At 30.9% G+C, this 27,065-nt stretch overlaps 4 protein-coding genes across 12 annotated transcripts; 2 read left to right on the plus strand and 2 right to left on the minus strand.

Moving 5' to 3' along the window:
• Positions 1 to 115: 115 nt before the first annotated feature.
• Positions 116 to 2,045, plus strand: LOC128874700 (putative neutral sphingomyelinase). Of its 2 annotated transcripts, XM_054119673.1 has the most exons (7): positions 116 to 475; positions 626 to 799; positions 877 to 1,060; positions 1,144 to 1,264; positions 1,331 to 1,470; positions 1,545 to 1,650; positions 1,723 to 2,045. In XM_054119673.1, exons 1-7 carry the CDS (start codon positions 432 to 434, stop codon positions 2,043 to 2,045), a joined length of 1,092 nt encoding a protein of 363 aa, XP_053975648.1. In that variant the 5' UTR covers positions 116 to 431. The 2 variants fall into 2 exon arrangements, with proteins under 2 accessions (XP_053975648.1, XP_053975647.1); XM_054119672.1 differs by having other exon boundaries at positions 1,144 to 1,470.
• Positions 2,046 to 2,782: 737 nt separating this feature from the next.
• LOC128874698 (rho GTPase-activating protein Graf-like) lies at positions 2,783 to 11,051 on the minus strand. 5 transcript variants are annotated; one of them, XM_054119664.1, is made up of 21 exons: positions 10,893 to 11,051; positions 9,675 to 9,838; positions 8,951 to 9,108; positions 7,475 to 7,546; positions 7,300 to 7,401; positions 7,108 to 7,218; positions 6,941 to 7,045; positions 6,345 to 6,416; positions 6,174 to 6,240; positions 5,989 to 6,086; positions 5,821 to 5,915; positions 5,354 to 5,435; positions 5,172 to 5,274; positions 4,879 to 5,091; positions 4,638 to 4,743; positions 4,213 to 4,540; positions 3,962 to 4,151; positions 3,724 to 3,877; positions 3,574 to 3,630; positions 3,386 to 3,465; positions 2,783 to 3,318 (listed from the first exon to the last, which is right to left on the minus strand). In XM_054119664.1, the coding sequence occupies exons 2-21, from the start codon at positions 9,832 to 9,834 to the stop codon at positions 3,227 to 3,229; spliced, it is 2,445 nt and encodes an 814-aa protein (XP_053975639.1). In that variant the 5' UTR covers positions 9,835 to 9,838; positions 10,893 to 11,051; the 3' UTR covers positions 2,783 to 3,226. The 5 variants fall into 5 exon arrangements, with proteins under 5 accessions (XP_053975639.1, XP_053975638.1, XP_053975640.1 ...); XM_054119663.1 differs by having other exon boundaries at positions 9,675 to 9,874; positions 10,893 to 11,050; XM_054119665.1 differs by lacking the exon at positions 10,893 to 11,051 and having other exon boundaries at positions 3,592 to 3,630; positions 9,675 to 10,866.
• Positions 11,052 to 11,601: 550 nt separating this feature from the next.
• On the plus strand, positions 11,602 to 17,873 carry LOC128875250 (transcription factor SPT20 homolog). 3 transcript variants are annotated; one of them, XM_054120669.1, is made up of 21 exons: positions 11,602 to 11,867; positions 12,429 to 12,539; positions 12,619 to 12,810; positions 12,905 to 13,023; positions 13,092 to 13,341; positions 13,421 to 13,633; positions 13,770 to 13,948; positions 14,020 to 14,229; positions 14,308 to 14,467; positions 14,545 to 14,619; positions 14,687 to 15,022; positions 15,088 to 15,247; positions 15,324 to 15,529; positions 15,600 to 15,747; positions 15,833 to 16,026; positions 16,100 to 16,237; positions 16,333 to 16,429; positions 16,600 to 16,676; positions 16,766 to 16,949; positions 17,088 to 17,254; positions 17,356 to 17,873. In XM_054120669.1, the coding sequence occupies exons 2-21, from the start codon at positions 12,492 to 12,494 to the stop codon at positions 17,509 to 17,511; spliced, it is 3,309 nt and encodes a 1,102-aa protein (XP_053976644.1). In that variant the 5' UTR covers positions 11,602 to 11,867; positions 12,429 to 12,491; the 3' UTR covers positions 17,512 to 17,873. The 3 variants fall into 3 exon arrangements, 2 of the variants coding, with proteins under 2 accessions (XP_053976644.1, XP_053976645.1); XM_054120670.1 differs by having other exon boundaries at positions 17,091 to 17,254; XR_008456771.1 differs by lacking the exon at positions 17,356 to 17,873 and having other exon boundaries at positions 16,600 to 16,949; positions 17,091 to 17,232.
• A 140-nt stretch (positions 17,874 to 18,013) lies between these two features.
• On the minus strand, positions 18,014 to 25,883 carry LOC128875254 (1-acylglycerol-3-phosphate O-acyltransferase Pnpla3-like). 2 transcript variants are annotated; one of them, XM_054120676.1, is made up of 13 exons: positions 25,536 to 25,703; positions 22,175 to 22,287; positions 21,990 to 22,109; positions 21,714 to 21,902; positions 21,549 to 21,632; positions 21,286 to 21,462; positions 21,038 to 21,213; positions 20,706 to 20,816; positions 20,338 to 20,495; positions 20,164 to 20,251; positions 19,987 to 20,080; positions 19,715 to 19,913; positions 18,014 to 19,613 (listed from the first exon to the last, which is right to left on the minus strand). In XM_054120676.1, exons 1-13 carry the CDS (start codon positions 25,693 to 25,695, stop codon positions 19,405 to 19,407), a joined length of 1,878 nt encoding a protein of 625 aa, XP_053976651.1. In that variant the 5' UTR covers positions 25,696 to 25,703; the 3' UTR covers positions 18,014 to 19,404. The 2 variants fall into 2 exon arrangements, with proteins under 2 accessions (XP_053976651.1, XP_053976652.1); XM_054120677.1 differs by lacking the exon at positions 20,706 to 20,816 and having other exon boundaries at positions 25,536 to 25,883.
• Positions 25,884 to 27,065: the final 1,182 nt, after the last annotated feature.

Consider the following 27,065-nt stretch of genomic DNA (forward strand, 5'->3'; position numbering starts at 1 on the left):
ACAGTCCTGGACCTAGGAACTACGGAGCCCCATTTAGAAAATTCTACTAAAATGAATTGCTTTACCGCGAACATGTCTAACAATTAGACAAGGTTATCATTAAGAACCACCAATCTAATTTGTTTAGAGCCGGCCCTAACAAAGATACGAACATCAAAGATTCCGACAATTCTGTCATCATAGCAAAATACTTGACACAACTTGACATGAAAGTACTCTTGTGGTCACTGATAGTTTAGGTTGAATGGTTTAGATTTCGAATAAAGAACATTTTCTTAAGAAATTTTCGATGGAATTATTAGTAACTACAAGTGTATATAGTGTGGTGATGGTGAGTCTTCGATAAGAACTATTTAGATTAATAAATACATACATATCAGTTCTCCAGAAAAATATCTGGACATTACTCTGTAGCCAACAATTCGTAAACGATGACAAACGAAGTATCATTAAATATTTTAGATTTAAATTGTTGGTAAGTTTTTATTTGACTAATATAATAAACACTAATTTTAACAGTTTATATATATGCATTTAATTTAAGTATTTTTACGATAATTTTCTATCATTATTATATATAAGTACAACTAACATATTTGTCTGTTTAATACATTATCTATTGTAGGGGCATACCATATGTTTCTCAAAATAGAAAAGCTCGTATGGAAGCAATTGGAGAGAAATTTGCTGTTGAAAATTATGATATTATTTGCTTACAAGAAGTATGGTCTGTTAGAGATTTTAAAATGTTGAAAGCTAAAACACAAGAACAACTGGCTTATTCACATTATTTTCATAGGTAACTTAACAATATGCAATATTAAATTATATTGATTTTTTTTTAACTACATTTTAAATTCTTTGAATACATTTTAGTGGTGTCTTTGGATCAGGAATTTGTATCTTATCGCGATATCCTATTCAAGATGTAATGTTTCACAAATGGCCAATGAATGGTTATGTGCACAAAATACATCACGGAGATTGGTTTGGTGGAAAAGGTATCGGACTTTGCAGACTTAAAGTTCACGATATGAATATTAATATTTATATTGCACATGTAAGTTTACTTGCTGGAACCTTCATATTTTACTTATACATTCTTTAAAGAGTTAATAAATCATAAGGCATTTAATATTTTAGTTACATGCAGAATACAGTAGATATAATGATGAGTATGCAGCACATAGAGTTTTACAAGCATTTGATACTGCCCAGTTTATTAGGATGACTTGTGGTGATGCTGATTCTGCGATATTAGCAGGTGACCTTAATACAGAACCAGGAGATTTAGCTTATAGGCTCATATGTGGTGTTGCTGGTTTAACAGATGCTTGCTCAAATAATTTAAGTAATTCAGGGACCAACGAGTGTGCCAATAACAGTTATACTGGTTCAAAACTTGCAAGAAAATTACCAGAAGGAAAACGTATAGATCACATTTTGTACCTGGGTTCAAAGAATTATAAAGTATTTTAAATCATTTTTACGGAATATATACTACTTACTATTCGAGTATATTATTAACAATATACTATTTACAGATAGAGGTGATCAATTTTGAACATCCTTTCCCAAAACGTGTACCTCACAAAAATTTTAGTTACTCTGATCATGAAGCTATAATGGCAAGTTTGAAGTTCAATGTTGGTAAGTTAAGATGTGCAATTTTTTGTTAACTTTCATGAATTGTAAATACATCTTACATCTTTATTCGTTTAGGCGAGTCTCAAAAAATTAATGTAGATATTAAAGACTCACTAAAAGAAGCTCTACATACATGTGAGACCTCATTGAAGAATATTCGTCGTCAACGATTGTGGTATTTACTGTTTGGTTGTATATTAATTGTACCACTCGTTTGGTCTATGGGATTGGATTGTTCCATTGCATCTATAGGCGCAAGCATTGGGCTCAATGTAGCCCGTATATTTTTAACTGGAATACTATGCTACACTTTATTCATGAGCACTATATGGAATAGTGTAGAAAAGAATGCTTTAACGGCCGGATGCTTGGCAATCCAAATACATTTAAGTAATTGAAATAATTAAATAGGAATATAATTAATAGGAAAATAATTCATAGGATAATATAATTATATAATTAACTTAAAATTTTGACTTTCCTCAATAGTTCAGTCAAAAATTTCAAACGATATTGTCATTTATAACAAAGATATATTTTCATATACAATGAATCTTAGCATTTTTATACATTAATATTTCCATTATCATATAAATATAGGACAATAATCAAACTACATCGTTTAAACGATAAATAATGAGTCATAATTGCATATAATGTATCAATAATTTATATGTGATAACGCTCTAAATTACACAATTTTAGCCATAGCAATAAAATATTCATATTTATTTTTCAACTAAATGTCATGTTAACTAAAAAAGTCAGAGTTTCTGAAATATTCCAAATTTGAAAGTGAATTATTGAATATTATTTAAGACATTATTCCATTCGCAGTATTTACTAACATTTAGCTCTTTAGTAATTTAATTCTAAAAAAAATGTATTACGACTTTATTAAATTGGAAAATAATGAATTTAATTAAAATTATTGGAAAAATAAAAATAAATTCCATTTCCTGAAAATTTGTTAATCTTTCGATTAATTTAAAATATTTGAATTTCTTTGTAATTTATTTCATATTACAACAAATTTCTACACAACACTTTTAAACCAATTTTTCAATAATTGTATTTTGTAATATTTAATGAAATTAATAGAATCTGTATAGCATTTAACTATTAAAAATTCTGATTATATTTGGTATTTATTTATTCCGTATCACATTCTTATATTGTATAGTATATATTATTGCAATATAAACAAATGATTATTGCCTATGAGATCTCCTACAAACTACATACTGGAGCAATATCTTTCAGTACAAATATATTTAAATATCGTGTAATATATTAACGTTATATGCTTTTATATGTATATATAAATTTTTCTACAATTGATTATATACAATATAGACCTTCTTGAGCAAAGAGGCTCCTAATAAATAAAAGGTGTATATACGAATGTATATATAATTGACTATGTAAATTGTACCCAAAGGAATTTAAATAGAAAAGCATTGCGTTTCACATGTCATCGTAATATTCACGAATATATGCTTCAGTAGGCAATAGTGCTAAAAAAAACTACAATTATGGAATGTAAAAACAATGTAGGCACTCTTTGGTTTTTCCAAATTCAAGGTAATTGTTCAACATAGTTCTTTGGGACCAGTCCTGTCTTGCCATTTAACGTACCTTCTAACCATCCTGGCTCCAAAGAGGCCTTTACTGTAATTAAAAATTAATTTTTAGCGCAATTTCTATTTATATCCATATGTTACACATTTTTTCATACCATTTGTAATAATTTGATTTGGCTCAAATGATAATTCGCCATCACATTCTGCCATACAAGCATATAAAGTACGAACTCTCCTAAAAGAAATATGACTGTTCATTGATACTATCAATATCACAATAATAATCTATAAAAAAGCAAGTCACAATATACATCTATACAATTAATAAAACGTATGCATTTACCAAATACCAGGTACTTGCCCAGGACTTGAACGTCCACTACTAGGTGACGTATTAACTCTACAGAAAAAATATATTCACATTGAACCCATGTAAAACAAAAGAAATAAGTTATGATTTGGTTTAAGAAATCAATAACAATTAAGAACTTACACAGATACTGATGGATTACTTCGCTGAGCGTAACTCGATGGATAATGTAGAGGCATCATAGAACCACGTTTTTGTTTCACTGGCAAGTCAGTAAATGAGTGTGGGTCAGATGCAATTGATTCATTTGAACTACTCGTGTTACCACTCGTTGATACTGAATTTCATATAATATTAACATTTACTAAACGATAAAACATGCATATAAATAGAATGTATTTTCAAAAAGAATTAGAATAACCTTTATCCGGCGAATGATACGTAACAATCGTGTTATTCAATTTAATACGTGCGCTTCGATTGTCTAAATATATTGGCATTCTATGGCTTGTGTGTTCGGTTTCTTCGAAGTCTCCATTCTTTAGGTCATCAACAGAGGACGACTTAGTAACAACCGATAATGGACCGTCATAATATGATCTTGTAACGAGCTAGGAAAATAAGTTATGATTATTGTATCGTATAACCACTAAAGTAAACATGTAAACTTACATGTGCATGTGGCGAAGATACAGTAGTGTGCATTGGATGTCTTACAAACGAAGTGCCATTTCCAGAGGACGTTGAACCATCATCTACAACGACACGTTGTGATTTGGAAGGAGCAGTAGTTTGTGGAATTTGCGTTGACCGCATATCTTGTGGTGGGCCAGCAACTATTCTGTCGCAATTTTCAATTAAAATTTCAACTACAATGTTATAGAACTTAATGTCCATTATAGAGGCTACTGTTTCTTCCTCTGGTCGTAATAAAGACGGACCAAAACATACGGCCAAGTTGCCAACAGTCATTAAATTTTTATCACTTTTCTTCGCCACACTGTAAACATAATTTAATTATATTTACATATTACAGTTTTCTTAAATATACTTTACACCACCATTTGTTATAAATATAATACAATACGTATCCTTACCGACAGAGATGTCTAATAAGAAGGATTAACATATCGTAATTTGCTTTCGGTAATCGGTAAACGAGACTGTGAATGTCATTTATTCGTGCTTCTTTCATTTCTTGTTCTATTAAAAGTAATAATAAAAATAATAATATTTTCGTAACATGTAATAATTGATATACGTAACACCAAATAAAAATAACAGTTTTAATCTGGAGATTTCAAATAAAACAATATTATAAAGAATACCTATACGCACTCGCAGCTGAAATAAAACTATTGTAGTATCGGAAAGTCATTAACGGTTCAGATAATGTCCTCAGATAGGTTTTCAGTGCACTAGTAATAGTTTTACTTTCCCATTCATCCATATTAAATTTTTCTAATTTCCTCCTATCTAAACCCATTGCCAAAAGTTTATTTACTTTCGATGCGACACCAACTACTCTGTACAGGCCTTGCTCTTCAAGACCTAAAAAAATGATATATCATGATAGAATTATTTTACAGTCTGATACATTCGCACATACAACATGACTACGCGTATCTCACCTCTTTTTTCAAGCGCTGCAATACATTTTGACACAAACATAAATCCTGTGTCATTTAAGACAGTTTCTTCGGATTTTGTTGATACGCCTACTGCAGGGTAATTCTGAAATTAAATAGTTCTACATATATAATTTGTTCTTATTTATAGTTTCAAATGAAAACATTAAGACTAAAGCACATACAGGTTCTTTACCATCCATGGCATCTAACCATAACCTCCTGTCTTCTTCGGAAAGTGCTTGAAACGTATATATTACATTAGGCCTGAAAAAATGAAAAGAAGAAGCTATAAAGTATAACCAATAAAGATAGATTACGTGTAAAACATTTCTTACAAAATTACTGTTATACAATAGACCATTTTTCAGTGGATTTCCACAATTTCCAGATAGTTTCTTCAAGGAATGTGTAATTTTATTTTATTTATAAGTTTAAATCTATAAAAATATATAAATACTGACGAAAGTAGGTTGTCTATCACCTACCTTATGCTCCCAAGAATGCAAAACGTATCAAACTTTGAAGAATAGACATTTAAACATAAAACATAGAATCTGGTTAGATAAATTATTTAAACTATCGTATTCCAGATTTTACTGTTAAAAGTGTGCAAGATGATCATATAACAAAGTAATCTGAATCAGCTTACTTATCAACAGTCGTGATGTCAAAGCAGAACCGCTTTTCGATTGTATCCGACGTACGACGTACACAAGATGCCAGTGTCAAAATTTCTTTGCTACTCTGTTACGATACAATACAAATAAATTATTTAATATAGAAAATACACTTTACAAATTGTATTAATTATACTCACAAATTTTCCTGTAAGCTGATTGTAAGGTATCATCGTGAATTCTTTTTTGTCTTTTTGATATGTACAATACTGTTTTGTCCATGTTGTGCCAAATGCTTCTACAAAATTAAACAGTATTTACGTCATAATATAATCATGATAAAGCTGATCATAAACTTCTACTATATCAAAACTTGTACACATACTCTTTTCCATTAGAAATAGGTATCCCTCACGGGTGTATATTTTGTTAACGCCAGTTTCCACAGCAGACTATAAAATGCAAATATTACTAGTATTTTTATAATACATAATTAACTTCCATATATCATAATAAATATAAGTAATAATTGTATTAGAAAAAATGTGCTACATACCTTTTTCATATCCATCATTTTATTCTTAAGTGATTGTGTTTTATCCCGGGTAGCAACGAAATTTTCTCTAGTCTTGTAAAACACACACACACACAAAATTAAAAATTAGTAAGCTATTTATCATGCTGTTATCCTAATAATATTTGCACCACACAATAATTTAGTAAGAAGTTACAGCTAAGGATTTCTACAAGTAGTTGAACATTAACAGCTAATTTTATTATGAAAATGTAAAATTACTAACATAAAAAGTACTTTCAAGTGCCATACAAAACTTTAAAAATACCCAAGTTATGTTTTCAAAAATAGTTGGAGTATGCTGCATCACATTCTTCTGACGTTGATATAATATCAATTCTCTTAATAATTACTATAATTATTATTAGGTAAAAACTACAAAAGTTAGAATGTGAAACAACAATACATAAAATGCTTCATATATTTTTGTAAATCAAGGTTATGATGCACAAAGCAATCATTTTATCATCTGAATAGTGCTATTGTAAGTAATAAGTATTAAAATCGTGCCTCTGTAATACTAATGCTCCTTTCATGTATTTTTAAGCAATTGAATATGTAGCAATAAAAAAACCAACCTTCTGTATTTTTAATTGCAATTCAGTCATGTAAGGTTTAAAATCCTTTGCAACTTCATGACCTTGATGGTAAAACGTTAGCCAGCCAAACATGAAGCCTAGTAGCTGAAAAAATTGTATATTATTTGTAGTCTGTAACAGATTATTTATAAGCAAAAAGAACTTACAGTTTCAACAAATTCAAATTTTTTCCGTTCTTGAACTTCTTGAAGTAAGAATACATATTCTAAACTGGCTTGGCAAAAATGTCTTTCAGCCATTTCCAATGTTGCATCAGCCTAAGCATAATAAATTTTATATGTGACCAATCCAAACAACATAAATGCTTTAGTTTTATCGTATCTAAGTAATACTCGTACCTCTTGAAGAACATTGTCTTGTTTTTTAGTAGATAGATTTAAGTAACGTTCTTGGCTTTGACAAAATTTAATAGTTTGTTTCTCAAACTTTTTTTTCCCGTCCTATAAGCATAATTTATAGAATTATAATTATATGATTTTACATGCTATGTATAAAAAAAATATATTAAATTACCTTAACCTCTCCGATATGTTCCTTCCTAAAATTTTCCAAGGGAAGTATAATTTGATCATAAGCACGTTCAAGCTAGAAGTAAAATTTACCAAATTAGCCAAAATGTGTATAAATACTAAGATATAAATTTATTAACTGATAAGTGATTCTGTTTTAAATGTTAAAGTGAATACATACAAATGAGAGTATATTATTATATATAAGAATGATGTGTACATATGTACAATCACACATTTCATACATGTGGCTGATTAAATCTCTAATGAAAAATAAGTAAGACATTAATTCAAATTACTAAATAAATATGTACAATAAATAAAAGTTGTCTACATATCTAATCTAAGATGGTAATCAAGATCCTTGTAAAATAGAACAACATTATCTAAACAAATTTTAAGTGAACCATCTCTGGTAAATTTCACCAGATAATATGTGGCATACATTTATTAATAAGCTTATCATAACTACTTAAGCGCTAGACACTAAAGTAGACAATCTTCTGCCTTGGTCTTCGAGACAAACTGTATATACTTTGATTTTAATTATTTAGTGTATATTTTTGTAAAGATTATAAAACAAGTTAGTACATCATAAACAATTTGAAATATTAAGTGTTAAAACAAAAATTATAAAATTAATGACATAACTAAAATGCATTCCTTATTTATAAATGAAGATATATGTATGTGACTTATGTCCACACACATGCACTGAACTGCTATAATAAAACAAGCAGATAACAGCTTTCATTTCACTATTTTAAAAGAGACTTATGTTCCATAACATATATTTAAACATGTAGCTTACCAAAGAAATTGTAGATGAGCAAGTATCTAATTTGTTATTAAAAGTATGTTATAACAATAACGCTAGGGTCTAATCAATTTTCGGTTTAATATGCCAAAAATGTTTAAATATTTTATAAAAAGTTTGCTATAATGTGTTGACAATTACATGCAATGATATAATATTTTGGATCTCCATTATTGAAAAAGAAAGGATAATAATTATTTAATTGAGAAATAATAAGTATTTGTGTGCATTCAGAAACATAAGAAAATATGTACATTATAAAAAAGATGGAGACAGTATAATCTAAATAAATATGCAAAATAATGCTCAAAATTTTGTTTGAAAATATGACGCAAAAAATATACCATTAAATAACCTGGTAGAGCTCCTTCTATAAGAACAAAGTTTTTATAATAACAGTTTAACATTCTTTTTAAAGAAATAGTTATGATACTAATAGGATAAAATTTAAAGTAACTTGTAGGAATGCAAGAATACTTTTGTTATTTTGTTATGAGTACTTTAATAAATCACTTTGTCTTATTGCTGTTACAATAAATATATTATGAAATTCAATTGCAGTAACACAATCTTGGATATTCTATTGCAAAGGATTTTTATTTTAGAATGATCTCTTTGAACAAAGGTTCAACTATTTGTGTATATACTAAAAACATTGCATACCATGCGATCCCTTTCATCCTCTATTGTTGCAATAAGTTTACCAAATTCCTTTAGGCTTTGTGATATGTGAGTTTCGTCTTCAGTTTGAGTTTCCCCAATGCATTCAAAGCTAAAGTTCTGCAATGTTTTAGAAAATGCTCTCTGTGCTCTGGACAAATCTAAAAAGAATTGTTAATTCTATAATCACAGATAATTTTGATAACAATGTTATCTACATCTCGCACATTTATGACTTTGATCAGATAACTATTACGTAAAATATAAGAAATATATATAGAGCAGTCGCAAATCACATATTAAATTTTGCCTGTATTTAGATCATACAAAATCAAATGTTATTCCTTATGATCCTGAATTGAAATAATAAATAAAATTAATATATTTGCATTACAAAAAAAAAAGAAAAAAAAACTGATAAGAAAAGCAACATCATTTTTTACTCGCTAAGGAAGCAAATCCCAATAACAATATGAAATTATGCTAACAATTAGTGCGCACACTTGATATGGATTGAAAGTATAATTAGACACGTGAGATCTAAGTTTTGCGAAAAAAGAGGTTAGTGACAATATGTGGTTAAATAAAAATGTTAATTTTGTTAATATTCGTAGAGTTACAAATAAATCAAATTTTCGTTAAATAATATTGAGGTAAAACAGAATATGACAGCAGCTGTTACACAGACATACATAATCTTATAGCATACGGAAAATAATAAACTTACTTTTGGCAGCTAGCAAAAGATCTTTGACCTCTTTGATGAGCCGTTTAATTTGTTGGCTGGTCTTCTCCAATTCACGTTCATGATAATGAAGATTTTCTCGAAAATAGGGGCTATCGGTTAAGCAATCCGTAAATTCTAATGGTTTGAGGCCAACACCCATTATTCTTGATTGTATATTAAATTTCGAAAGTCATTAATAACTTAAAACAACAGAATAAAAGATTTAACACTTATAACAAGTACTACGAATTATGATCATTTAACGAAGACACAAAGTCTTATCACAGTACGCGTAATAATATATTTCGCGTTGCAAATGTTGCCTATAAAACCGAGGGCGGTTTGCGATAATTCTCCTGTTTATTGCTAGTCATGGACAAAGATACACTTTCTGAATCTTCGTTAAAACTGATGTAAATCACTAGCAGGCTTATATAGATAGGAATTTTGCGATGTCGATAATGGTCATGTACCCTCTTCAGTCGCATGTACCAACTACGCTTTAAATGGCGGGATATTCAAACTACGTTACGATAAACTTACAATTTACGATTAATATAAAATTCGTTTTAACTACGAACTAATCAATTATTAGGTATATGTTGGGACGTATGTTGGGGCGTATGTTGCACACGTACGTGCAAATGCTATTTGTTTTACAGATTTCTGTTACTAACCTCTAATTATATTGCGATACAAATAGACAATCATTCAAAAGAAATTTACGAAAATTTAATGTAATAATCGATATTTAAATATATACATAATTAACAGAAAATTGTTTAAATTTGATACATACATACATACACTCCCATATTTTTCCAATAAAAAAAAAACGACCACGACATAAAGGTATGTATACATATATATATATATAACGCGTGTATTCACACAGGTTTAGTCATTTATTTATTGCATTTATTGCTTTCTATTAATTAGTAATTGTGAAGCGACACTGACGCCATCAAATTGTCAAACAAACTTCATAATTACTTTATGGACTCAGAAAATATCTCTTAGAAGAAATGAATTACTAATCATGCAATTGTTCGCTTTAAGAGAGTTTCTACATTGTCTCCAAACAAAGTGCAAAACATACAATTTACAATACCAATTGTATTTACAAATCGAAGAAAGTACCATGTTATAGAGTACCGACAAATGTTCTCGATTTTCTTCCGTTTGACAAATAATGCTAATGAAAATATTGATACTTACTTAAAAGTATAAATATTCGTGGGTACTTGGAAGCAAAATTTGCTTTCTTAAATCAGCTTTAATTCCATACATTTCTCATAAAATTTCAAAATATTATTCAGTTTGACAGATCACCGTATACATTACCAAAGCCACAGATTGCGTCTCTTCGTCAAGAACAGTCAAGAATCGACGTTCGATACAAAATGTCTACGACTTGAACTTAGTCTTGCATTATCATAGTCTTGAACATAAACTATTAATTCAAAGAACGGAATCCTACCGGCGTAATGGAAACGTAACCCTAATGCAATATCATTCCATGCACTTTGAATTAAGAAAGAAAGAAAGAAAGAAGAAAGAAATGCAATATCACCACCTATCGAAATTCACTTTCACTTGATAATACTCAAATCAAAAATATAATATATCGCGATGATATAGGAATAATGTTATTTTCAATGAAAAAACAATCTTAGTTTTCATGAGATATAAATCGACTATGTAATGCAATTCTTTGAGATTCGTTTTTTTTATAAAATCATCTTGAAAAGTTGGTTACATTATATATTTATATTACTTTACTTTTCTATAAATAAGTTTTATAATGTATCCGTGTTTTGTTTAAAGGGAAATCAACGTGTAATATGAAACACTAAACTCGCCCTTAGTTGGTCCAAACTAAGAGAGTTTATGAAATGTGAATTGAATATCTTGCTATAGAGAGAAATGTGGTCAGTTTTCCAGTCTATGCTTGTGTGGTGTTTGTATAATAGGTTACATTGTGTCTTAAAATGACGTTTCTAACTTGTAAATATTATTTATTTGACACCAAATAATTTTTGTTGAATATTAGGACTCATTGACAAGTATTCTTATTATCTGTAAATTCGTGTATTATTTATAAATTGGTGTGAGGTTATGATAAGGAAATTGACTTGAGTCACATCCTGTGCCCAATGTTTACTATTAGATCACTTTTTGGATCCTTTGGAGGTAAATAGTTCATTGTTTACATTTTATAGGAAATACGAAGGTACAAGCAGTGATAATTCTAAAACATTTACATAACCTCTCATATAGCGTGGTTGTTTTGACATTCGGTAGATTCACGCTGTGGTTAAGACATATTCTCGTACATTTATTTGTATATTGTACATAGCTCCCTGTTTTGAATAAATTTAGATTATTTATATAACTTTCCATCCATTGGTAGTTTTTTATTTAAACAATTCATATTTAAAATATTTGTTACAATATTTTATAGATGAGATAAGAAGCCTACTAGACTCATCAATAAACAATATTTACATAAACTTGTTGTTTATAAGATATGTAACATTAACGTTTGTCACATATCTTCCAAATAAATGATATTTCTCACTTTTATTACATGTTTTTATTTAGTAAATAGCTTTTTTCAACATTACAAATTTCTGTGAGCATGAGCAATTAATATAATTTTGTGTTATATGTGGTAGGTTTGATATCTGGTATATGTATAGATTTACATTGTGTTAATTGGTTTAAATATTGAAACTTGATAAATTATTTCAGACCGTGAAGACTTATTATTGTATCAGATATGACATTAAATGGTATTAGTAATCAGAAACTAAAATGATTGGTACAGCCTGTGGTTTGGAAGATGCGTGTCGGCAAGCTCAGGTACTATTCAAAATTAGTTATACAAGTAAGCTTGATAAAATTGTGTTTGTTGTTCCTTATAATTACATTTTTTACATAGGATATGATTAATCAAGTATCTAAGTGTTGGAAGAATGTTCAAGGACAGAATTCTTTGAACTTTACAACTGATAAGTCATCTACTCAAAAAAAGGAGCAAAGTCATTCTAAACATAGCATACAGTCCAAACTAACTAGATTATATTTTGAAGAACTTACTAAAGTTCCTCATGCAACTCCTGATTCAGTCTTGGTATGCATTTCTCAGACAATTAATGCATCCTTAGAAATATTTTATACAGAAAAACTAATTTGATAATAAAATGTTTATTTATTGAAATGCACAGAACAACCTTGAAAATGAATGTGATCTTCTGGGAAGGTTGGTGCAAAGGGAGGGTTTGCACACATTAATTGTTAATCTCTATGCTGGTAATAAAGGATACTCATTAGCTGTAAGAAATAGGTGAGTAATTTACAATTTTGTATGTTTTATAAACGTATAATTGCCACTATATAATCTTAATTTAACAGTGATAAGGGAAATCTATATGATAAAAATACAATATTAGCTGAAACACAACTGATGGGTTACGAACAGGGTGAATTGCTTTCATGTATAGACAATGGTCAGTTGCCTGCAATGTTGGCAGAGCAACTAGAAACCAGTCATTCTCACTTATTTTACGATGGCTGTATAATAGCTGAAGTTCGAGATTACCGAAAAGCATTTCCTCATACTAAAGCTGAAGTTCATCATGTGCTTCTTAAGCCTACAACACAGGTAAAGAGTACAACGAATAATATAAGTAAACTAAGAAGAGCTGGTTGAATTTAAATAACTCGACTTCTAACATTTTTAGAGTGTACTCTCGGACGTATCAACTTTAACTAGCGATGGAGATTGGAGTCACGAAGAACGTTTAATGTTAGAATCACATTTAATTGCAGCTACCCAAGGTCCTCTGTGTCTGGATCCAAATCCTATACCTAGTCTAGCTACAACAAGGCTACGACAGTCTAAATCTTTGCTTACCGATCATCAACTTATGCGACAAGCCAAAAAGTTTTCTCAGGTACTTTTTACCGTTTTAATCTTTACAAAATTAATTTGTTTCAAGTATCATATTTAATTTCACATGTGCTAAATCTATTCAAAATGCAAAGTTATTTATTGTAAAATTTGAAAACGTATTGTTCTGTTTGTTACAGGTTACAGTAAATCGGAAAAGAAAATTGGAGCAACTAGCACAACCAGAAGGACTAACAATACAAGATTTAATGCAGAAATTAAGAGCTAAAAGAGGAGTAGTCACAACCACTGCCTGTCCACCGCCTTCACTTACAAACCCTCCTTTACTTCCACCAAATACACCCATCGATGTTTTAAGGTGTGTTATATATTATATTATGTATATGTCATAATATATCAATGATACAATATATTCTACATATTAAATAGATTTGCAAAAGCATACGAGCGCCCGCGAGAAACAAAAGACTGTTTGCCACAAGTTATAGAGGAATATATATTAGAAACTGGTGGAAGTCAAGGTGAGATAGATCACATAAAGCTCTCAATTCTGCAAAGACCTTCTAATTCTGAGTACCTGGGAGAGCTTTATATGGACAAGAATCATCGTGAAGGAGAGAAGAACGGATCGGCATGTCGGTATGTATCGTTGAATTCAATTATTTCAATTTCCTTAAACCGGCCTTTCACTTTACTCCCATTAAATTTTGTGTATAGATTTACGTTAGGTACAAGAGTTTTGGCAAATCACTACATCCAACAGTTTACAGAAATTTTCACAGAAGAGGGTAGAAAGAATGTTCGGATAAAACATGTTGTACCAGGGCAGGTCCCTCGTGTAACATGTACGCCTGGTATGCAGCGAGCACATCAACAGGTATGTGCTCTCTCTAAGAATTGCATTTTAAAAATCATAATTCTTTCATGCATTTTCAAATAAGTATACTGTTATAGGCGCAACAAGCAAAAGCAGCGCAGTTAGTTGCTCAGCAATTACAGCAAGCTCAATCTCAACATGTTGCACAGCAGGTACATTAAAAAGTGTCTGTGAAATGTTTTATTATAATTACAACCGTTTTGATCATTATTTCTTTAGATCTTATCGCGAGCTCAAGGTCAGTTAAACACGTTAGCTGGTCAGGTAGCTTCGATGAAAGCTATGACAGAAGCTACTACTTCTGCACAAAACAATCTGACATGTGTAGATCCAACAAATATGCCACAAGTTATTGCCCAAAGTGATGCTATATCGATGAGTCCAGGGCAATCCTTGACCAATGGTGGATCAAATGCTTCTACCTCTGTACAAATTGACAATTCTGCAATGTCAGTAAGCGATGGTAACTCTTGTAATGGATCCGGAATCTTAGTTTTCCAACAAAAGTCAACTAATAGTATTAACAACCCTGTATCTACAAATGTTCCAGTCCTGGTAGGCATACGCATACACATTTATTTTTATGCTTAAACATTATTTGATACTATTTTTCCATGTAGCAAGCTCAGTTGCAAGCTGGAACACAAAATTGTGTTACGGAATCCGTTAGTCAAAGCCAAAATGAAGTACCATTTAAAAAGCACTCCACTAATCCAGCGATAACTGCTCTTGTAACATCCCTTATGAATTCTGCTCAACAATTTCAACAACAAGCTGCAGGTTCGTAATGGCATTGATGTCAAATGTAACGCAAACGTGTATCACATTATGAACAATTTATTAAATACTTTTGCAGCTAATGCAGCGGCTGCTGCTATGAACAATAATGCACAGACTACAAACAAGTCAAACAATGCTGCGATTCTTAGTTTATTAAATAGTAGTCCTGCCAATTTAACTCAGCAAAAAGTTCAACCACGAAGGATCTCTTTGAATGCTTCCATCCCATCTAGAGTTCTTAGTCATGGAAATGTTATTAATGTCCCTAACACCACCGGCCAAGTAAATAAATTAAACTCGTTGTTTTCACATTTTTAAATTATCGTAAAACTCAAGCACGTATATGTTTCAGGTAAGGGTGAGTTTAAGTTCAGCTTTAACAGGACAATTGGGTTGCAAGCAACAGCCGGTGAAAGCAACAGCTGTAAGGTTGGCACGTGTACAAGATCCTACTTCTACGTTAGGATTATCAATGCCAGGACTTTCAGCTTTATTAGCAGGTATAATGTACAAAAATGTATAAAATTCATTTGTATAGATATAATTCGAATAACATCATTAAGATATTTTGTGTCATCTGAATAGGGACGCCGTCTGCGGATAACCCAATACCTGGTATCAATTCTGGTTCTTCTCTACTTGAAAGATTAACTGCTTCTTCCAGTCAAAACAATCAGTCCACAAATCCAATGACCACTCCACCATCTACGAATGTAAATCTGCAGGGTGTAAATCTTACTAGTCTGCCAAATTCTATCAACGGTCTTCAAAATGTTCAGGTTGTGGAGAGCTGCTTATTTCTACATATGGCGTAGAAGATGAAATACTACTGTACTATTCGTTGTACGACAGGTATCATTTCCCGGATTATCACAACCTATTACGATGTCGCTAAACGTGTCAGCGACGACGGGTTCTGTTACACCTACAGGAGTCATTGTTTCCCTGCCTATATCATCTGCAACCAATACTTGCACCACGGTTTCTAGTGTTAGTTTTTTTTTGAATTTCACACATTTGCACATTCTGAACAATATGACAAAATAAAACATAACAGACGATTAAATAATGCCACCTCTTTTTAGATGGTAGCTACTACAGTTGTTACCACCGCCATTGCTGGGAGTACACCAACGGTAGTAATAGCTAATCCTGCCAATACTCATTTATCACTACCTATTGGTAAGAATTATTTACAGTATATTGTTTTCAATATTCGTTTTAGGTCAAGGTATTTTATTTAATAAATTATTTTTTAATCTAAAAAGATAAGTAAATATTACGTTTATACGAAATAAATAATTATATAATATAAAATAGTTCAAAATATTTACACGAATATAATGTTTCAGCCCAGATAATACCTTCTAGTGTTAAAGGATTATCGCAACAAAATATACGTAGCAGTAATTCTGTCACACTCTCACAGGTATTTATATGCATTCAGAAAAATATAAATTGGCACTGTATAATTCACGGTTATCGAGATCTCCCGGATAAGACGAATATGTCTTTCAGAGTGGACAAGCAATTCAACTTGTTGGATCTCAAAGGCCACGACTTAATCATATGACTCGTCAAGTACAACCGAATCAAGTTAAGTCAACTGTATTGCCAAATCAGTTAGTGACTGTGGCTAAAACGGTAACAGCAAGTCAATTGATACTATCTGGTAACAAACAAGTGTTAACTCCTATAATGGGTAAGTTACCATAAATATCATGCCAGAATATACACGTATACAAAAAGTGTACAGTACGCATTGTTTCTGTGACACAGAGAAAAAATCAAATTTGTTTTTCACAAATAAAGGAAATAAAAAGAAAATTCTGTTTTATAGCAGCAACGAAACCAGTGCTTATGGCGTCTCAGACGACACCTTCTTCCCAAGTAGTACCTGCAAATAAACAAACTTTATTGACAAAATCCTTGCATGCTAGAGCTTCTACAGGGCAGTGCAGTCAACAAACTCAAAGCCTTGGAGTGGCAACATTATCGCAGCAACAAGTATGTATTCAAAATTACTGTTGACTATAAGTGAATGTATTGATTTTGATTATGCTGTAGCCGAAGTTAAGTTGATTTTATAAATAAAACTTATTATGTAGTTACAGAGGACTCTCGTGAAACCTGTACAGCTCCAGCAATTACAGTGTTTGGCTGCGCAACATAAAGTAGCTGTTGCAGCTGGCAATGCGCAAAACAGAACTCAAATTGAGCCTCAAAGAAATTCTACATCTACCCCTGGGGAGGATCCAGCCTGAACATGTTCAAATAATTAATAATGTCTCAACATTACATTTAAATAATTGGAGCCTGCCTACAAGGAATGTAATGAGGCGTTTGTATATTATGTTAATGTGACATTTGGAGTTTTAATTATGCATGCAGTTATAATTGTAAATTATGAAATTTTTATTTACTAACGATCAATGTTTATCAACAACGACATATTTTATAAAATCAGCGTAATACATACTTTGTGCATACGTGCAATAAGTTATTTCTATAAAAAAAAAAAAAAAAAAAAATGAATTTGCCTCAAAATATTACTTTGAGGGCGGTTTCAATTATTGTATATATAACTTATACATACGATTTGTTTTATATTAAAAAATGTAATAAATATTCCATTTTTTATTGATCTCTACCCTTTTCGTAACGTTACTATGTTTATCGAAGGGTAAACTCTTTAACTTTGATCGTTGAAAATGTTTAGGTAGCTACTTTCAGTAGTTTTTATAAGTACAAATACTGAAACAGCTTTCAGGTTAACTTTCCATCATTCACAATAAATATAAAGTGTTGATCATAGATATGGATATCATAAAGTAAACAAATTTATGGATGAATAACATTTTGTAACGGAGTAATACAAAAATATTAAAAAATTTAATGAATAAATTAAAATATTAAAAATCTATCGTTCAAGTTAAAAAGCAATCCTGCTGTTAAAATTAAATTCATTCCTCAATTTTATATAAAGTTATTGTTTAAACATAATTCTAACGACTAAAGTAACTATCGCGAAGATCATATTTTACTTAAATAGATAACACTTAAAAGTATATGACACACAGAATTTCATTTAAAAAATATCAATATGTAACATGCTTCTCTTATATTTATTCTACACATTTATGTTAAAGCCATACAGTACATACACGCATAAATGTAATTTTTTAAAATAATATCTATCGTGTATGATTTACTGTATGTATCATTTGAAAAAATAATATAGTGTAGAATTCTAAAGGCCTCTTATCATACAATAGTATTTGCTATATTTTTGACTCAAAAAAGATGACCCACTGTTTAATTGTACTTAATTTATCACTAGGAATTATGATAGTCATCATCAACAGCAGTTTTGTCATTATTAAACATTATAAAAACTTTGTATGTTAATTGGCATTCAGTTCCAGCTGTATGCAACTACAAATTTCATTTTGACTACCCTAATTTAAATAACTAATTTCTTCATTCCCTTGAGTATTTATCACAAGATGTAATCGTACAAACAGTTCGATATCGATCTATATAATTATAAAGGTATTCGCACAGAATATTTAATCCCTGTTCTTCCTATAGAAATATAATAATAACATAATCTAAAAATCAAGACCTAATAAAAAGACGCTTGATGAACGCAGTTTGTTTGATATATTCACTATTAATAAGTCAACGTGGAATTAGAGCAGAGACAAATTTCTTCCATTATTACATTATATACATTTCTTTCACAATCAGTCTCTGTTTTGGGAGATCTACCAATACATACCTTACAAATATTTAATAACAATGCTAGACTTTTCTTAACAACTTTCATTAATAATAAAATACTGTGTATGCTCCGTTGAAGATACTTCTGTTATATGTCACTTGTACTGTATCTTATACTTGTCAATGCATAACACAGGCTATAAATTATAATATGTTATCACGAAAGTGCACTTGCATCTATACCTTTGATCTTTTCGTATAGCATATTGATTTGAACGTTTATAAAACATTATCAACGTTGAGCATTAATAATCCTTACTTCAACGTGATATCATTGACTATAGAAGGTTTCAAATGCTTCATAACGTTACAAAATATAAATCAATAATATATGTACATTTTTCGTCTGTATAGTTGTGAAAACATTTTTTATTTTATAAATTTAACGATGATTGATCCACTTCTGGTCGACTATCTGGAGGATTAGAAACTTGTACTACTGGTTGATTTTTACTCACTGCCCATTCGCTCTCTGGATCTGAAGAGATATTTGAGCCTCCCATAATGTCATCTTCTATAGAAATATCTGATAAATTTTCCATACTTAATTGGTTTCCATCCGTATATAAAGATTCGCAAACAACTAGAACACAACATTTTCAAAATATATTATTTTTAACAGCACTTAATTATATACAACATATCTCTTATTTAATAAAATGACTAATAGGTTAAAACAATTACCATCACTGAGTGTATGCTGAGATAACCATGAGGGTTCATCCCATTCATCGAATTGTAATTTTCTATTATTTTCAACTTCTTCTATAGATAACATTGTATGCGATTCTGAATCCGTAACATCAAATATCTCGGTTACTTGTACTTTATTATTATCATCCATATAATAGTACGACATCACAGCTTCTTGGTCTGATGTAACCTATAAATTTTGTTTACAAAATATAAGTACCAGTTTGTAATTTCAAAGTTAATTGATAATCTTTACTACGTACTTGAAGAATATTTTCAAAAGTATCATCAACAGGTGTAAGCTCAGACATATTTATAACACATTTTGATGTATTACTATGATCCACCCATGGTTGTCTGAAAAATATATTGATATACATATATAAATAATGTTTAGCTACTTAAAAAATGTATTAATTAAAATCAATAAGATTACATACATTTCATCGTATTGTAAAGTTAAATTTAGATTCTTTTGATTTTTATACAAACTGTCAGTCTCGTCTACTGCTTCCATATTATATATACCTGAAAAATGTTCAAGATACATATATGTATATAGGTGTGATATTTATTTTTATAATTAATACAAATTACATAGCAATTAGACTTACTTGATCCATATTCTGTAATAGCTAATTGGCATTTAATAGTTTGTGGCATTCGTTGATAATACACAGTGATTTGGGGGAATAGCATGTTTAATTGATCCAAGAAGAATGTTCTTAATTCTAACAAATTTCTTCGTAATTTAGGAACACTTAAAATAAACCTGAAATTAAAATTAATTTAGGTTAATACTTTTTTCAGAGACGAAATCATTGTCAATGTGACCATAGTGAGGAGAAAAGAGAAATATATACACAAAGAATTGTACTAGTTTATATTAAGTTTAAACAAACATGCAAATGTACAAGTGCATAAATTTAATTAAATTAATGGAATGTAAAGTAAAGAAGGCAAAGCTTATGCTTATGCTTACCGGGAATGTCTCGTATGTTTAGTATAAGAAATCATCTGCGGAGATGTACAAAGAATATTTCCAACTACTTTGTATTCCAAGGTGTGAGTTTCTATCTTGCTACCAATCAAACTACGGTGACATGCATAATGTTAAACACGATTTCATTGCTATATTAGTTACATGCAATTTTAAAAAAGCAACAATTCATGCATGTTAATTTATCACACCATAATTAAAGTACATAACATAAACATTTAAATACGCAGTACCATATAATTTTGTTTAGATAGTATTAGTATAACATGATCGGAAAATGTACTGTAAAAACTGATACCCGATAAAACACTTACTTTGTAAATGTTGCATATACTACATCTGCTGGTATCGTGTACGGTAAACTAAGTAACGATAATAGTTTTACGCTTCGATGTTTGAAGAACCAATTAATAAGGCCTTTATTAGCAGAATCAATTGCATCTTGGAAAATGGTCATAACTGTCTCAGGTAACTTAGATACCAATGCTTCCTGTAATATATGTACACATGTGTAAATATAATATATAAATAATATTTTAATTAATAGAAAAAGTATCTGTACCTGTCTATGTGTTTTACATTCTAAACATTCAGGGTCATATTCCATATTATCATCAAGAGTTTCTGAGACAACAAACGTAGATTGTACGGCGAGACATCGAGTACAGTTGAGTAAATTATTACGATGAAGAAATCTTAATGCATCATCAAACCCTTGCTTGCATATACTTGAAAGTATCTAGAAACCGTACTATTTTTAATAATATTACAAACAATTATAAGTTATTAATATTTTATCTCTATAAATAAAATATATAATCTTACCTCTGGATTAGGTGGAAACAGTATTCTTGCAAATCTATATATGTTCTGTCTTGAAAGTTCTATACTAGTATTTGCAACATTGACCTTCAAATTAGAAACGTTTCGTTATCTCTTACATACATAATTTATGTGTATTATAAATTGTGTTTTCGATAAATCACTTACATGGAAGAGTTGAGAAGATTCATCTCTAGGACAAATATCACTTTCACCACAAAAAGGACTAACAGTAATTGTATTTTCGTCAAGCGTAGGAAGATTATCGCTAAAACCACCATCCATGTATCTGATACCACGAAATCGTGGTGGTAAAAGTCCAGAAAAGAGTGGAATAAATGCACTTGCTAATAATGCCTGCAAAAATGAAATTATATAAATGAGTATAAATGATTGTATAAATTATATAATTATAAATTAAATAAGTGTTGGTCATTCACTTACCTGTAACAAGTCTTCTTTAGAAGAGAATTGCGAAACAATTACATTTTTTCCATCATACACTCTTGTCAAAGAGATGTGGAGTTTACCGCTCACTCGAATGTGGGCATCATTAGGAAGGAACTGTAACAAAAAATTGATAATTTGATGTCCTTTCTTTACTTTAGAATGCTTTCAATGATTCATACCTTCTGCAAGCTTTCCAACAATATTTTCTGTACATTGAAAGATGGACTAAACGGACCAAGAGTACGTTGGCGCGCTTCGCGTGCAACACGCAATAAATTACTTGTGATCTCTCCTGTAACAATGCACATTACTATTAGTATTATGATCGTGCAGAAAAGCAATTGAGACAACCTATACGGTTGTTTTTATTTTGTTTTGAACGTGGAATACGGAAATGATAGAGATAACAATACAAGCACAGATGTCCTTAAAGATTCAGTGGACATAATAAGATGCTATATTTAACGTAATATAATACTGTATTTTCATTTTATTAATTTTCCCATTGTATTAAACTTACTTTTGAATGTAAGCACTATAATTTTATCATATATATTTGCATATAATTGCGTGAAATTTATTGTACATACATTTTCATTACACCACGGACATTCGCGAAAAGATGAAACTTTACATGATTATTTATAATTATGAGTATTTGTAGGAAAGTGAACGTCAATAATGTTTTGAAAAATGTCTTATCACCACTCGACATTGATAAAAAATTACACAAATCTTATCTTTTTTTCATGTACAGGTACTTGTAATTGATATCATATCGAAGAATTTTTGTTATATGATCATAAGAGGCTACATTTTAATGTTCCACAAACATAACATTAAACAATTAAACCGTGGAATTATATAAGGTTATATAATTCGTATAAAAAAATGCATTTCGAAGAAATACACAAAAGTTCTATCGTAAATATATTTAATATTTAAGTGTGTACATACTATATGTACGTATGTATGTACATCTTTATCTTTTATCATCCGAGTCAGTATTGCCTTTCTACAAAAACAAACATTCCTTTGTTTGCGTTAGATACAACAGCTTTTATCTATTGATGCTGGTATACCAGAAGCGAACACAAAGAGTTTATTTTACGATTAAAAGACTTCAATCATGCTCCTATCAAAACAGATATACAGCTGATTTTGTAAACAAAATTTCACATGAATTTGTCAATTACAACTCCGATGGATGCATTATGGATATGCTTTTTGTCTTTAAAAACAAAATTTATGTTCATTTCTATTGTTTGTCTCGATATCTCGGAATTTTATCATTTCTTTGGATTACCATCTCGAAATTTAATCATTATATCATGATATGTAATTACATACGTTTTTATAAGGATTGTAATTTTAATAGTTTATTGAAAAATTATTATTCAGCCATTGATAATTTTGTTTAATTTTTAAGGAATTTTCTAATTGTATTGCTTCAGTTTACCGTTTCTTTATGGTTACAACGAAACTATCTCATGTTTCCAATATACCACAAAAGGGACACTTATTTTCATTAACGAGTGGACAACTTCTAATTTTAACTACTAGCAAAGCCAGAGCATGAGCACCTTTCACTTTTCCAACGTGCAAAACCTGTTCGGCAGAAAAATTTACTTATAAGAATAGTAATTATCGTGTCATTAACGAGCCATTTCGAACGATCCGTTATTTCGAAAATTCCGAGGGCTACTCGACTATTTTGATACATATTTAAACATAATATAATTTTAATCATCTTACAAATAAATGTCCAAAATAATTCAAAGTAATCTTTAATTTATCGTTTTTAATTTGGAAATTGATACGGTATCCTGGCAATACGAAAATAAAGATTAGTCAACATTTGATAGGATTAAGAAGTGGCCTTGCATCATTTCGACAAATAATTGTTTATGCTTAGAATACACTTGAAATTGTTTTTTGCGTATTTACATATGCTGGTGTTTTTCTTAAAGTCTTGGAAAATATTTGTCGTGCATTTTTTTTTATACGCTGTTTTCAAGTGTGCAGTAAATAATATTTGTCCTATAAATGAGGACATTTCCTTTCTATATATATACATACATATGTATGTACATAGGTTAAACATTCGCGTATGTGACGACGCAGTTTACTGCACGCTTTCGACCACGTTTTTAAGTGCGTTTTTATGATCAAATATTAATTATGAAAATATGTGCGTCATAGATTATATAAAAGATTACTAGATGTAATTGTACATTAATCATTGCAACTATTATCAGTTTCCTTATTCCAATCGTGCGGTATTCAACTAGGCCATACATGTACATACATATATGAATATGGATAAATTATCATGTACGCAATAGAGCAGCTGATGCACAATATCATAATTGATTGTCATTTTTAGAACCGTACTTACCCAATATTTTCTAATCATGTTTCCTTAGTTACGTGAAATATACATAGTTTTGGCACAAATAAGTTCAAAAACTATACAAATAATTAATTTTGGCAAAAGATTTAGCATTCATTTTATATAATTAAATTATTAAATCTATTAACAATAAATCATGAATGTTTCATGCATGTATTAATTTCTTCATAATCTTATCAATAATTCTTTTTACATTAAAAATTATCATAAAATGTTACTTATACAAGTTTATTTTACAAGTATCTCTTAACAACCAATTTCATACAGTTAACAAGCAAAAAATTGAAGACAGTTAGTATGATTTATTATTAAACCAATCAACATTTTTCTATCACACAAATGGATAAGCTGTTGTAATAAAAATATGATATACAATACATGGTTACTCATTCCAATAAGTCTTTTGTAATTGCTTGCTTTGTGCTATATATTTATTGCCTGCCTTACTCACAAAGAAAAACATTTGATAAGTGTTATTACTACTTCCAATTTGATTATTCTAAGCCTGACCTACTTATAAGATTTATTTACACAATGACTAACTCTGCAGACCTACTATTTGTAGTTTCTGTAAAACTAATAGTTGCAATATGTTGATGCAATGCACTATATTGCTATAATTTGCTTTTTACCATGCATAAGCTACTGTAATCATTAGTTTTCCACAATTTGTTTTCATTACTATTGTTTCATAATATATGTATACTTCTAGCGTTCTTTATCTTCTAGCTTGATGTACATAAATAATAAGATACATTAAAACTTTAAGTGTTATAGATTGAATATTATCGGTAAATGTTATACATTTGTGTAATGAAATTGACAGTAACGTTATATCTGCCATGATAGTATACTACATAGTATAGTACCGCTGCCGCTGCTTTCGTAAGCTAAATTATAATATCGTGTCAATTGATACCAAAAAGAAACAAATAAAGATATTTGCAGTTTAATAACAGAGCGACATCGTTGGTACACCGAAACAATTTGTTCAACATGCGAGAAATGGTTACAAGACGCGAGATGAGTAGTATCAAAAGTCGTAAATTGAACCGCAACATTGAAAAAAACTAATTATTTAAGATACTATACATCTGTCAGATATATAAACAAAGGAGTTCACTCACCGAGGGGCAAGTCACAAAGAAGACAACAGGCAGCGATAGCACCAACCGATGCACCACTAATCTTATCCAAGAGCAAGTGTGGAGCGTATTTCTTGAAGCACACTGCCACACCAACGTGGTAAATACCAAGAAAACCGCAACCAGCGAACGATAAATTCATTTCGGAATTCTCTTAAGCGCTGTACCGGTCACCGTTGCTTTGTTTATGTTGATTATCAAAGGTAATTGTACAAATAATCAAAAAGTACTGATCTCCTATCTACGGCACTACGAACGTCACTTGCAAAGGAAGCGCTATCAACGACGTATCACGCACGGCGTCCAACTTGGAACTATCAGTAGTCCTTTCCGACCAACAACAGTCTTCCCAAACTCTGAAGACTAATCTCAAGTATGATTGAAAAAAATACATATTACAAGCAGCCGGAGTGATAGTACAGGTTTTGATGACGTACGTTTGTAAATACATACTGGTTCTTTCATTGGCTAGGAATGATGGTGTGGTGATAGGCTCCGCCCACTTTAACGTTCTCAAACTCATTCGTGTGTAATATACCAATATGAAGGACGGTGCATACAGTGTATTGTATCGTGGACAAGAAAAGTCAAAGCTCAGATTACGAAGAAATAACTTATTTCAAATATCATTAGGTGCATTCAGAAAAGTTGACGCTCAGTGAGCAGATTTTAATACTAATGGCGCCATCGGTAGCGAAACGCCCAAGTTTGTAGTAAAAATAGTTTTCACTTTAGCCGCTAGGTGATGCCACCGACATATTTATTATTAAATTATTTTTTGTTTTTCATAATTGCATATTAAATACGATTCTACGCTTTATAATACTCAAACTTATCATTTTTATGAATAGTTATTTAATGCAACCAATTAGAAAATTATGTGTGAATTGCTAAAACAAAAAACAAATGACCATATATCTATACAGGGTGTCCCAAAAGTCGGGGAGGAGCCGGAAATGGGAGGTAGCTGAGACGATTCTGAACAACAATCCGCCCTACCGCCAGCCGTCTCGGTCCCCGCGGCCCCTCGCGCGACACGCCGGGTCACCGTGACCGTGACTCATGACAAACGTGCGCGCAAGGGGCCGTCTCACCATTCTGGCCGCCCTCGATCAGGGCGGCCGGCGGGCAGGCAGGCCATTAGGGGGCTCCGGGCACCCCGGTACCGATCCCTCCAGCTGTGTGGGGATCGGCCGGTAATACGGCCGGACACCGCCTCCAGGCCCGCCTAACCCGTCTTCTCTCTTGACGAGCGGGATCGGAGCGTTCCCGATACCGCTCGTCTGCCTCCTTCTGCGATATGACTGCATCGCAGAAGGAGGCTACCGCATTCCACGACCTCTCGCTGTCGATCATGGCAGCAACTACGGCCGGCAGCGAGAGGTCCCCACCAATCTGTATTTTGAGTGCCCGCCTTTGGCCAGCAAAGGAAAGCCTACCTTACCTTACCAGCATCATATTTCGAACAGCAGAAATTGCATTCAGCTCCCCTACTGGCTAAATGTTTTACTT

Source organism: Hylaeus volcanicus, chromosome 4, assembly GCF_026283585.1.
Source record: "Hylaeus volcanicus isolate JK05 chromosome 4, UHH_iyHylVolc1.0_haploid, whole genome shotgun sequence".
In the NCBI taxonomy this organism is placed as follows: Eukaryota; Metazoa; Arthropoda; class Insecta; order Hymenoptera; family Colletidae; genus Hylaeus; species Hylaeus volcanicus.

What these genes read in the sequence shown, in the direction of transcription:
- LOC128874700 (XM_054119672.1), top strand. Translation starts at nt 432, where the DNA reads ATGACAAACGAAGTATCATTAAATATTTTAGATTTAAATTGTTG. An exon ending in TGGGTTCAAAGAATTATAAA is followed by an intron (nt 1,471 to 1,544) that starts GTATTTTAAATC and finishes TACTATTTACAG; the next exon opens with ATAGAGGTGATCAATTTTGA. An exon ending in AAGTTTGAAGTTCAATGTTG is followed by an intron (nt 1,651 to 1,722) that starts GTAAGTTAAGAT and finishes TTATTCGTTTAG; the next exon opens with GCGAGTCTCAAAAAATTAAT.
- LOC128874698 (XM_054119664.1), bottom strand. Translation starts at nt 9,834, where the DNA reads ATGGGTGTTGGCCTCAAACCATTAGAATTTACGGATTGCTTAACCGAT. An exon ending in GACATCACGACTGTTGATAA is followed by an intron (nt 5,436 to 5,820) that starts GTAAGCTGATTC and finishes TCATTTTTTCAG; the next exon opens with GCCTAATGTAATATATACGT. An exon ending in TAGTTTTATTTCAGCTGCGA is followed by an intron (nt 4,744 to 4,878) that starts GTGCGTATAGGT and finishes TACTTTTAATAG; the next exon opens with AACAAGAAATGAAAGAAGCA.
- LOC128875250 (XM_054120669.1), top strand. Translation starts at nt 12,492, where the DNA reads ATGATTGGTACAGCCTGTGGTTTGGAAGATGCGTGTCGGCAAGCTCAG. An exon ending in TCATTTATCACTACCTATTG is followed by an intron (nt 16,430 to 16,599) that starts GTAAGAATTATT and finishes ATAATGTTTCAG; the next exon opens with CCCAGATAATACCTTCTAGT. An exon ending in ATTCTGTCACACTCTCACAG is followed by an intron (nt 16,677 to 16,765) that starts GTATTTATATGC and finishes TATGTCTTTCAG; the next exon opens with AGTGGACAAGCAATTCAACT.
- LOC128875254 (XM_054120676.1), bottom strand. Translation starts at nt 25,695, where the DNA reads ATGAATTTATCGTTCGCTGGTTGCGGTTTTCTTGGTATTTACCACGTT. An exon ending in GTATATGCAACATTTACAAA is followed by an intron (nt 20,817 to 21,037) that starts GTAAGTGTTTTA and finishes ATGTCACCGTAG; the next exon opens with TTTGATTGGTAGCAAGATAG. An exon ending in ACTTTACAATACGATGAAAT is followed by an intron (nt 20,081 to 20,163) that starts GTATGTAATCTT and finishes TATATTTTTCAG; the next exon opens with ACAACCATGGGTGGATCATA.